This window comes from Pediculus humanus, genomic scaffold (assembly GCF_000006295.1).
Source record: "Pediculus humanus corporis 1103172107394 genomic scaffold, whole genome shotgun sequence".
In the NCBI taxonomy this organism is placed as follows: domain Eukaryota; kingdom Metazoa; phylum Arthropoda; class Insecta; order Psocodea; family Pediculidae; genus Pediculus; species Pediculus humanus.
Genome location: NW_002987020.1, coordinates 29,822 through 42,019, shown reverse-complemented (window position 1 = coordinate 42,019; position 12,198 = coordinate 29,822). Strand labels below are relative to the sequence as shown.

The 12,198-nt window shown below is 26.0% G+C and overlaps 4 protein-coding genes across 4 annotated transcripts in view; 2 read left to right on the top strand and 2 right to left on the bottom strand.

The window, feature by feature from the left end:
* Positions 1 to 1,408, top strand: part of Phum_PHUM044550 (uncharacterized protein) — a gene marked incomplete at both ends in the record, with an annotated part of 4,102 nt that extends 2,694 nt beyond the window's left edge. The window contains 5 exons of the mRNA XM_002423188.1: positions 124 to 353; positions 439 to 606; positions 706 to 874; positions 965 to 1,144; positions 1,229 to 1,408. Coding sequence (XP_002423233.1) covers positions 124 to 353; positions 439 to 606; positions 706 to 874; positions 965 to 1,144; positions 1,229 to 1,408 — 927 coding nt within the window. The remainder of the gene's footprint in view (positions 1 to 123; positions 354 to 438; positions 607 to 705; positions 875 to 964; positions 1,145 to 1,228) is intronic.
* A 2,981-nt stretch (positions 1,409 to 4,389) lies between these two features.
* Positions 4,390 to 7,370, bottom strand: Phum_PHUM044540 (Ethanolamine-phosphate cytidylyltransferase, putative; the record flags this gene model as incomplete). The annotated part of the gene is made up of 8 exons (XM_002423186.1): positions 4,390 to 4,442; positions 4,607 to 4,701; positions 4,787 to 5,007; positions 5,094 to 5,294; positions 5,401 to 5,577; positions 5,713 to 5,812; positions 5,892 to 6,209; positions 7,231 to 7,370. 8 exons carry the CDS (start codon positions 7,368 to 7,370, stop codon positions 4,390 to 4,392), a joined length of 1,305 nt encoding a protein of 434 aa, XP_002423231.1.
* Positions 7,371 to 8,125: 755 nt separating this feature from the next.
* Phum_PHUM044530 (uncharacterized protein) lies at positions 8,126 to 9,055 on the top strand (the record flags this gene model as incomplete). The annotated part of the gene is made up of 3 exons (XM_002423185.1): positions 8,126 to 8,205; positions 8,511 to 8,616; positions 8,816 to 9,055. The coding sequence occupies 3 exons, from the start codon at positions 8,126 to 8,128 to the stop codon at positions 9,053 to 9,055; spliced, it is 426 nt and encodes a 141-aa protein (XP_002423230.1).
* A 2,336-nt stretch (positions 9,056 to 11,391) lies between these two features.
* Phum_PHUM044520 (uncharacterized protein) overlaps positions 11,392 to 12,198 on the bottom strand; it is a gene marked incomplete at both ends in the record, with an annotated part of 2,414 nt that continues 1,607 nt past the window's right edge. Inside the window, 3 exons of the mRNA XM_002423184.1 lie at positions 11,392 to 11,630; positions 11,731 to 11,881; positions 11,960 to 12,137. Of these exons, the coding sequence (XP_002423229.1) occupies positions 11,392 to 11,630; positions 11,731 to 11,881; positions 11,960 to 12,137 (568 nt within the window). The remainder of the gene's footprint in view (positions 11,631 to 11,730; positions 11,882 to 11,959; positions 12,138 to 12,198) is intronic.

Below are 12,198 nucleotides of genomic sequence, written 5' to 3'. Positions count from 1 at the left end.
TTGCCTCTATGATTGAAAAAATTCAAATTTTAAACACTTGAAATTTTCGTCATTTGTAAATTATTTTAAAAAAAGAAAATTTTTATTAATATTCCAAGTGTTTCATTCTGTTTTTTTTTTAAGAATGTTGCGGATATAAAAAAATTAAAAGCTTCTGGAATATGTACGATAAAGGGTATTCAAATGACAATAAAAAGACGTTTATGTGCCATAAAAGGTTTTTCCGAAGCCAAAGTTGACAAAATAAAAGAAGCTTGTGCAAAAATTTATACAGTACATTTTTCGACCGCGTTAGAAGTTAGCAATAAGAGAAAACAAGTATTTAAAATTTCAACCGGAAGTCAAGAACTAGAGTAAGTTCTTATTAATTGTCCGTTACTCGAGATTTTATTTATTTAGAACGATATAAAATTATTCGCTTTTTTTTTTTTTGAAAAGTAAATTAATCGGAGGTGGTATCGAATCCATGGCAATTACAGAAGCATTCGGAGAATTTAGAACGGGAAAAACGCAAATGTCTCATACCTTGTGTGTGACAGCTCAACTACCCAACGATACAGGCTATACAGGAGGAAAAGTTATTTTTCTCGACACCGAACATACCTTGTACATACGTTAAACAAGTTGACAAAAAGTTACTCTTTTTTTTTTCTAAAATATTTTTGTGTATTTTCATTTTTTTTTTTTTTTTGTCTTTGTTTTCAGTCGACCGGATCGTTTGCGTTTGATTGCTGATAGATTTGATTTAAGCCAAGAAGAAGTTTTGGGAAACGTTCTTTATGCAAGAGCTTATACGAGCGAACATCAACAAGAATTACTTGATTATGTTGCAGCTAAATTTTACGAAGAAGCCGGAATATATAAATTATTGGTGGTAATGTAAATAATGTCAATAATTTTTGAAAAAAAAAAAAAAGCTTTAAGTTATCTAAAGCGAGATTATTAATTAAAATTTGGTCATCAGGTCGATTCCATAATGGCTTTGTTTCGAGTCGATTACAGCGGAAGAGGAGAATTGGCTGACAGACAGCAAAAATTGGCGCAATTAATGTCGAGACTTCAAAAAATTTCGGAGGAATACAACGTTGCCGTTTTTATAACAAATCAAATGACGGCGGATCCGGGAGCGACGCTCTCGTTTCAGGTAACGTATAATAAATATAATACGTATAAATATTTGAAAAATGATGATAATAATAATAATAATAATAAAACAATTATTATATAGGCTGATCCGAAAAAGCCGATCGGGGGTAATATATTAGCTCATGCTTCCACGACGAGGCTTTCCTTTAGAAAAGGTAGAGGAGAAATAAGGATAGCCAAGGTATACGACAGTCCCGACATGCCTGAAAACGAAGCCACGTTTGCAATAACAGCCGGTGGCATAGACGATGCCAAAGATTGATGATAATAATAATAATGATTATTATTTTGACGGATTTCAAAAAAGGAAAAAATTTTTTTTTTGTGCTTCATTCTTACAAAAGGTAAGAAATTATTTATTTATTTTTATCTTATTTCAAAGGAAAAAAGGAAAAAAAAGGAAAAACTTTATTTATTTAAAATATTATTATTATTATTATTATTATTATTAATCGTCTTTTCGAATATTTGATTCGATTGAATTTTTATTTATTTATTTAATAATAATAATAATTAAACATAAAAATAAATAAAAAAGCATTTATATAGAGTCAAATAAAAAGTTTTTATTTAACATTTTGTTAGCAATAAAATACAGAAAAATGACAACAAAAAAAAAAATCTTTTTTTTTCTTTTTTTTTCTTTTCTTTTCGTACAATTAATTAATTAATTAATTAATTATTTATTTATTTATTTATATATATATTAAAATTTTTTTTTTTTTACAACAATAAATGAAAATTAATAGAAAATTAATAAAAAGCGAAAATACATACATATAAAATATTACATAGGGATTTTTTTTTTTTTACACATGTAACACATTTATTTAAAATAAAATGGAATTTAATCCATTATAATAATAATATATTAATAATAATAATAATAATAATTAACATGATAAGAAACAAAAAAAATTAAATTAAATTCATCAGATCTATTTAAATTAAAATAATTTATACATAATAATAATTTTTTTTAAGAGAGAAAGAGAGAGAGAAAAGAATAGTTTTTTTTGATATTAATATTATTAATAATAATAATAATTTATTTATTTATTTATTTAATTTTTTTGTTCAGTAAGTTTTCGTTTTTTTAAAAAAAAAATATATATATATATATATATATAAATAACATTACGTTACATAAATAATTAATTAATCTGAATCGGTTGCATAAATTAAAAAAAAAAAAAAAATTGAAGGATTCCTACTGTAAATTATAATTGCCCGTTGTGTCGATTAAACAATATTTATTTTTGTTTAGGGGAGGGGGGGGCCAAATATTTCAAAATAAATTGAATGAGGGATGGGGGGAAACAAAACAAATTTATTATTATTATTATTATTATTATTATTTCCCCGGGCTCCGAAACGATAAGTAGTGACAAAACGGTTTTATTCTCTTAAATATGAAAAAAAAAAAATCATATTTACAAATTCCTCCCCCCCCCATTCTTCCCCCTCTTTCTCCACCACTCTTCCCATTCTTTCTCCCCCTCAAAAAAAAGCTGATAATGATAATAATAGGTAGTAGTAATAACAACAACAACAACAACAACAACAACAAAGCATTTCATAAATAATAATAATTACAACAACAAATTAAAATTAAAAATATAATTAATTACATTCATTATTATAATTCGACTGAAAAATAATAATAATAATAATAATAATAATAATTTTTATTTAAATGGCACGCATTGCTATAAAATCAAACAAAAAAAAAAAAACGTTAAATATATGTATATTTAAAGCCATGAATATAAAAAAAGTTCAATTGAAAATCAATTACGCGGATAAAAAAAAATTTTTTTTTTCTTTTCTTTAACTTTTTTTTTTTTTTTTTTTTTTTACTACATCAATAAATTCGAGTAATTAAAAAAAAAAAAAAAAAAAAATAATAATAATAATAGACTAGATCTTGCAAACAACAACAACAACAATAATAATAATAATGTTAAATTCCCCCCCCCTCGCGTTGGGGGGCAATTTTATATAACTCGAATAAAAAAAAATTTTTTTTAAATTGATTTTATTGTTAGGATTATTTTTTTTTTTTTTTTTTTTTTTTTTTTTACTACTACAAAACTTTGAGATTTTGTACATATTAGCAGTAAAAAAAAAAAAAAAAAAAAAAAAAAAATGCAAATGATTATTATTATTATTAATTAAGGGTAACGTTTAGACGTTTAGCCATTTTTTGATTTGATTTATTATATATATTAACGGCGATATACGATAAATTAGTATAGTTGAAAATAACTTATTATTATTATTATTATTATTTTCCGCGTGACGAATCGAAGGGAAAAATTGATACATATACTACGCGTGAGAAAACAATCACAAAAAAAAATAAATAATAATAATAATTAATTCTTTTTTTTTTTTTTCGATTTGCAATGATGTGTGATGAGAGACGATGCGTACGCTCTTATCAAAAAAAAAAAAATGATAACACGCGCGGCCTACGAACCGAGAAAGAGGAACAAACAAATTTTCTTTATCATCCTACGCTCGTTAAAATTTCATTATACAATAATAATAATAATAATAATAATAATAATTTTTTTTTTTAATTTTCAACGCGATCGATCTATCGTTTGTTTGTTTGTCGGGTAAAACAAACGAATAAAAAAAAACAAAAACAAGAAAGATATCAAATTGAATTCGATTTCCGCATGCCATTATCATTATTATTATTACGCGACATAAAGCAAGAACGCAAAAAATCTCTCGCACATCCCTCCTCACATTGTGATTGTTTCAAAAAAAAAAAATTTTCTTTACGCGACAAAAGCCTTATTATTTAAAATTCTACTTTACAATAAAATAAATAAATAATATTACGTACATAAGATTATGCGATTTAAAAAAAAAAAAAAAAAAAAAAAAAAATTTTCATCGTATTCGCAGTTTAAAAAACACAAAAGAAATTATTATTATTATTATTATTATTATTATTATTATTTAATTTGAGACTTTATATAATAATATTTTTATATACATATTGAATCATTTAACTGCAACGTGACACTTACACAAAAAAAAAAAAAAAAAAAACTATAATAATAATAATGATGATGATGATTTTACTTACCTTCGCGCGAAAGGTTATTTTTTTTTATTTTTTTTTTTCAAAATCAGTACGTAAAAGAAGTTTAAGAAAAAAATTTTTTTTTTTTTTTTTTTTACCGTGAATACGTTTTTAAATTAATTATTCGATTCGAAATTCATTCATTCGTTCTTCATTTTTAGTTGGTTACTACTCGTTGGGGTACTACTCGATTCTTTCCTTTACGACAAGCACTTTAATAATAATAATAATGATAATAATAATAAGATAATAATTATTGTTACATCATTGGCAAATCTAGCATTGAATGCGATTCGATGCGATGAATGCGATAAACGTTCCATCATCATCATCATCATCATCATCATCAATTTCCACCGGAAACTTTCATTCCTTCCCTTGCTTTTTTATATTCTTCGTATAATTTTATTTCTCTCTTTTCCTTTTTCTCGTTCCTCTGTTCGTACTCCAATCTGTAATTATAACAAACGACATACATATTTATTTCGGTGTGGAAAAGTCTTTTTTTTTTTTTTTTTTTTTTTTTTTTTCTTTTACCTGTTCATTATAATCCGTTTAACTATTTTTTCCGTCGTCATGTCATTTCCGGAATCGATCAAAACAAATTTACCCATTTGTTTAGGTACCAAATACGGATCCCTTCCATCGACGTCTGGCATTATTTGAGTATTACCGTGACATACAATGTCGACGTTGAAATGTTCCATTAAATTCCTCGTAACGGAATAGGGAGCCCCGATCACGACTTCCGATACGTACTGTAAAGAGAGAGAGAGAGAGAGAGAAAAATCAATTTTTGGCTGTTGTTGTTTGTTGTTTGTTGTTGTTGTTGTTGTAATATTACCTTGAAAGCCAATACGCTCAATACTCGCTCGTGTAAATTCATAATTGGATAGTTGCTTCCTTTGTATAAATTGACAACCGGATCCGTGTGTAATCCGACGATTAAAAAGTCACCTAAACCCCGAGCTTTTTCAATAAAATCTAAATGACCGACGTGAAAGAGATCAAAAGCTCCAGCAACGTACACTACTTTATCTCCGGGCTAAAAAAAAAAAATTTATTTTAAAAATAATTATTATTATTATCTTCGGTTTTTTCATTATTTATTAATAATAATAATAATAATAATAATAATAATAAATACATACTTTTGGTTCTTTCCCTTCGCTGAACTGATTAATTTCTTGTGTGGTTGGTAAAAATTGAGAACAACCCGTCCATGGACTTCTTGCAGAGGAATCCAAACCGAGATTAAATGAATTTTCCGGGCATACCTTAACCACAAATTTAGAATTTAATTTTATTAAATCTTGTGCCCACCCATTCTAATAAACAAAAATATTACTCAAAATAATGATAACAAATCAATCTCGAAAAAAAAATTTGTTTCCTTCCCTGCTTGTTTTAATTTCTTGCAACATAAACAATTTTTGAAGGTAAAATAAGTTTAAAAAACTTACTTGATACTCCTTGGACCCTTGGTAAAAATGTTGCCTCGTAAGTAACAACATCCTACCTACTAAATCTGAGGAAGAAATGCCAGCAGTTCTTTTAACCTCTCTGTAAACCATATATATATATGCACAATTACATTTTGTGAGTTTAGACGATTGGTACTTACTCAAATCAATCAACATACTTGTATCTATTAGCTTTTTTAACGAGATGATAAGAATCGACACCATCGGCTGTTGTGGTAATATCATCACCGTGAACACAAAAGTCACATTTATATTTATCTAATGTTTCTAAAGTAGTAACATAGGGTGCACCTTCAACTACCTCATCAACCCATTTAATAGCTTGTACCATTTTATAACGTTCTTTCTGAGTGAAAACTGGCGGGCCTTTGTGTTTAATAATTTCTTCATCGTTATGAACACCGACAACAAGGTAATCTCCTAAAGCTTTGGCTTGTCTTAACGAATTGGCATGACCAAAGTGTACCATATCATAACTGAAAAAAAAAAATTATCATGTCTCATGATAAATTGTAACTAAAAAAAAAAAAAATTTTCATGAATTTTAACAAGGTCATAAATATTTATTTAAAAATGATTTAAAAAAAAAAAAAAGGAAATCGATAAAAAATTAATGGTTAATGTTATGCATGTACGACATTTTAAATAAATAAAAATGTGAAAAGTGTTGAAAAATTTTTGATTTCATGCATTTTTATTTACATTTATGTAAAATTTAAAAAAATTTCAATGACAGCCAGTACATATTATATTACTAAAAATAAATATTAATGTAAATAAAAAAAAAAAAAGGAAAATTCGATTGATTTAAGTATTAAAAAAATTTTTCAAATAACAATAAATGTTTTTTTAATGAATTATTAATTATGGTTTAAATAACAATTCAAATTTTAAAATATTTTATTTATTTGAATTATTTTTAATTCATTAATTTTTTCTTTCTTTTTTTTTTTTTTTTTCACGAAATTTTTTCATTGTCAAAAATTTTTAAATTTATACAAATTAACCAACGTAATTTTGCGTATAACAAAATAAACAGTATGAAATAAATGACAGGATTATAAATAAAATTAAATTTTATATTTTAAATTTATATAAAATAATTATAAAACTATCAAAATAAATAAAAACATTTTAATAACATGAAATAGTGAATTTATTAATAATAGTGCTACTACATAGCGAGTTAGTATAAATGACAAATTGAATTTTTTTATTTTCGGATTTTTTTTTACAATTGCTTAAAAAAATTTAATTAGATTATGATTCATCAAAAAAAATAAAAAATAAAATAAAATAAAAAATAATAATAAAATTTTAACGCAATTATTATTTTAAGAAATTACATGATAAGTATTTAAACATCATCAATTCTAAACGACCTTTAGACAGGATATCCAATTAAGGTTAGGTATAAAAATTATATATATTTCGCATGAATTTAATTAAATGAAGGGGGGAAAAAAGGTTTTGGTTAACGATTAAAAATTAACTCACCATCCATCGCACCACACTCGAACAGATTTTTTTGAATTGTGTATATTGTTATCGTCTTTAAAACCATTTTTAACACTATTTTCGACATTATTTGTCGAAACGTAGTCTGCCATGTTTGAAACTTGAATGTGACCAACCATTTGAAAGTTAAACCATCACCAGACGTTCTTGTAATCCGGTTGGTGGACGAAAACTATTCACGTTTTTTTTTTTTTTTTTTGCGTTGATTACTAAGAAAAAAAAAAAAAAATTTTTTTTGTATCACTTTATTTATTACTTTTCTTTTCTTTAAGTTGAAAAATAATAATAATAACCTTGCAATTTATATATATATATAATCCGTCCGTGAAAAATTCATTTTAAATGTTAAAAAAAAAAAAAAGTTTTATGTGGCAAAAAATTATATTTTTCATTTTAAATATTAATTAAAGGTAAAGAAAAATAATAAGTTATTATGAGTCTTGAATCATTTTTTTTTTTTTTTTTTAAATTTTAATTACCGGTACAAGAAAAAAAAAAATTACTTTTAAAATCCATTAAATAATTCTTTAAAATTTACTTTTTTTATTTTATAATTATTTGTTTAAGTTAAAAAATTACTAATAGATTTTGTTTGAGGACGTTTGCGTCCTTACTTATTTTTCAGTTAAAAAAATTATAATTAATATTACCTTCTTTTTTTTTTTTTTCTTTTTTCTAGAAAATTCGACCGTGTTCGATTCGACCGAAACAAATTATTAAGGTAAGAAATATATATAATATTGTCTGATTCGATTATCGGTTTATAACGTTTATCTTCCTCTTTCCGCGTTCGTGTTACTACTCTAAATTATGCGAATACACTTTTAGCAAAAAGAAAAAGTGGAGGAAACAAGACATTGAGATTCTTAAGATCATGACAAATCTTGAAAATGGAGAATCAGTTAAACATGAGGATTTTGAAATAGTCAAATCAGAAGATTATCCTCATGATTGGTACATAAACCCTTAAGGTACCTGTAACTGATACTCCAATTGAAATGTTGGTGAAGCAAATGATGAGGTTAGACCTTTCATCATTCAATTTGAATCTGGCCAAAGTAATCTTGTACAAATATTGAGTGTGAAAGAAATTCTAGATGGACAATGGGTTTCCATGGGTATCACAATAAGGGTTAATGGGGTGGGAGTAAATCCCTTTTCATTATTTGTTGTTCAGACAGGAAGTGTTCCGTTTGATGGCTTTCATTCTCAAGATATAGTCAATGTTGATCCTTTTGTGGGAGCATTATTTTCAACAGGCTGAACAGACTCCCTACTAGTGGAAACACTACAGATATTGTTAGGAAGATAACTGTAAGGCATCAAAATTTATTTAATCATAAGCCACCATTAGGTTTTGCAACGGTACAACAAATTTTAGTAATGTTGGAACTCGGATATGAATTATCGGCAAATTGTGACAGGATTTGACATGTTTCTTGAAAAATTTCCGAATCCGAATGGGACAAGTTACGATTTGTCACTTCGCCATTATTATAAAGAGATTGTACTGCATTTAAGACAGTATTGGAACTTTATAGTTATCTAAAACTACCTGATTTAGCTTCTTTGGTTTTGGGAACCAACCGTTCAAGAAGATGTTTGGAGAATTTTCAAAAGGCCAATAAAATTAAACAAAGATGCTGTGGATTATTTTCCTTACATGGCGGATATGGGATTTGTTACACGATCAGTTTATTCTGTCAGGATGAATCCAGGTCTTCATGCTCTTTATCAGGTGATTTATTGTGCCAATGGAATTCATAGAGGATTGATTCATCTAAAGGTAGGGATATTAGTTTAGACCCCCAGACTAAGGCAAAGATTTACGTAAATTCGAGGGTACTCAACGAAGACGCTGACAGAAATTTTGAGAAAGTATCTATGCCACCGAATAAACCCCCAAAGTCATGGTTTATTTCTTTCTATACTATAGGTTTAAACTATCTGGGAAAATATAATAAATATTGTTGTGTGATTCTTCTTTGAGGAAAATGATATTGACGTATCTCAATGATGACGTCAGTATCTTCTTTTTGTGGTTTAGACGTGTTGTTCGGATTTATAATAAATAGACGATTTATATCTGATTTATTATAATCTTTAAATATACTAGTTATTATACGACGTACTAACACGAACGCAAAAATATATAATTCAAGTGAAAATATAAGTCGATGCTACTGAATCCAATCGTAGATGCGCTTACTGTCCCAAACGTTCTGCGATGGACCAACTAGGTAGACTCTGACCCACGGACGAAACTCAAAGACTCCCTTTGTGGTTCTGGGGCCCCACTATTTATATGGGGATGAATACAATCGATGCATTGACCATGCATCCCTTGCACTAGAGCGACTCCTTATACAATTGTTCTTTCATTAAGGGATGAATGGGGTATTCGTTCCCTAACTTAATGGGGAGAGCGTACTATCAGAACGTTACACAATTTACACATATATAAATAAACGAATAAATGCCAACATTAAAGCCCTCACAAGTGGCTAGATTTGATTGGGAACACAACAATGTTTATTAAAAGTTAAAAATGTACGTAGAGGATCTCGTTTAGGATCAGTTGGCAAATACTTATACCTAAACTCATTCGAACAACCGTGAGAAAAAAAAAAAAAAAGATATTTTGATTAGGGGTTGAAACTCACCACGAATTACTTTAAATTCTTTTGCCTTTTCGTTGTTCAGAATAATCCTATTGACTACGCCTATAATATGTCATGATGCGATTCGTTTTTTATATTTTAAGTTATAAATTAAAACATTTATATATATACAAATAAAAAATATATAAATATAAAAAAATGGGATCATAACAATATGTACATAAAAATTATGTTTTTTAAAAAAAAAAACTTTTTATGTTGTAGGTCAACATTATTAAACGAAGGTCAACAATAATTTTAAGATTTTATTTTCCGGCCTTTATTTTATAAAATATTCTATTTCCTTTTAGTAAAATGACCTACTTTTTCTTTTTTATTTTTCTTTTTTTTTTTTTTGTTGTTGTTAATTAAATAAAAAAAACTTCACGCGTTAATCAATAAAAAAAAAAAAAATTTATTTAAAATTATAAAATAAATACATTAATTATTATTACAAAATCAAAAATTGTCAAGCATACAATTAATTATTATTATTATTATTATTATTTAAAAAAAAAAATATCGTCATCATTTTATGATAACAATTAAAATGCATTACTATTATTATTATTATTGAAAAAGGGCATTCACATCATCTGTTGGTTTTATATATCACATTGTTTTAAAATAAAATACTTTTTTGGTGTTTTGCTTTGTCAGAATTATATTATTATTATTATTATTATTACTACTAATAAATTATATTTACAAAAGTATATCAAATTAATAATTAATAATTAAGGTCCTTAATAATATTATGTAAATAAAGAAATAAATAATTAAAAAACAACATAAAGCAAAAGAAATATGTATTGTCGTGTGTGTGAGTCTTCAATGAGGAAAATGTTGATGACGTATTATCTAATGATGACGTCATATCTACCTTTCGTGGTTTTAGACGTAAGGCCCCACTCTATATATGGGGATGAATACGATAGAATTTTTTTAAAATTAATTAATAAATTCATTTCGAACTTTGTATTTCACGCATTTAAATTTTTTTTTTTTTTGTAAAAAACATTAAAACACGTCACCAAATGTCGCCATTTGCAATTTATATCAGTTAAAAAAAAAAAAAAAATTATAAATGTTTCTTGTAAGTTATTAATTATTTAAAAAATTCGAAAAGTAAATTAAATAACAAAAAAATTGTTAATTTTTTTTTTTTTTACATGTGATAACAATTGTTTTTTGCTGTTTGTTTCAAGTCAAATATTTAACGTGGAAAGTGGGGGGAGGTGGGGGGTGGGAAAACGAAATTTAATAATTTTTTTTTTGTGGTTTCGATAAAGCAATTTTGATTTAATAAACATTTTTGTTTGTTTCTTTGTTTGTCTCGAAGTCGTCAGTTTTTTATAATTCGCAGGAGGTTATTAATAACATTATTAATATAAAAAATAAATTTATATAAAAATTTGTCGTTTTACGTTGGGTTTTAAGTACTCGAATTGTCATTTTTTTTTTTTCGAATCGAAAATTATTATTGAACTGTAGCTCTTCCTGTATAACAAGATTTTTCTGTTGGATTTTGATATTTTTGCGTTCTTGTTAAAATGTGATCTATCATCGATGGCTGTTGTTTATTAATAAATCCATGTAATCTAGTTGCTAAATAACACATTATTAAAGCAGATATAAATAAAATAATTCCCAAAAATGATGTTATGTACAATAAAGTGCTGCAGGATTCTTCACCGTTGTACGTCTTTTGAAAAAAATCTAAAAAAAAATTATTATTATTATTTTTTTTTTTTCTAATTCCACTTTAAAAAAATTTAAACTTAAATTTATTTTTTTTTTTTAAAAATTCAATTTATACCTCCTGGCATGAGTACGGTATATTCTAAATTATCTTGAAATTTTGTCGAATTTGTTGAATTAATTGTTTTTCTAGATGATCGTGAAATATCCGTTTCTCTTTTTCTTCTTTTTCCATTACCCGAAGGTTCGAATAAATCGAGACAAAATTCCTTAAAAAAATAAAAAATTTTATTTAATGTGAATGTTAATAAATTTTGTAAAAAAAAATAATAATTTTATTAACGTACCGGTTGACAATCACCCGCATCCATGCAAGCTTTTATTTGCGAATGTATCCACAATGTTGATCTTTCTCTCATTGAACTTAATAGGAAAGCTTCGAAATCGAGAAATACTTCGTTAAAACTGTTTCTATACCTTGCAGGTTGATGTGGTATAATTGATGCAAAATCTCGATTTCGACATCTAAAAAAAAATTGGTACAATAAAGAAAACAAGAGCGAATAATTGATGTTTAGACTCAAAA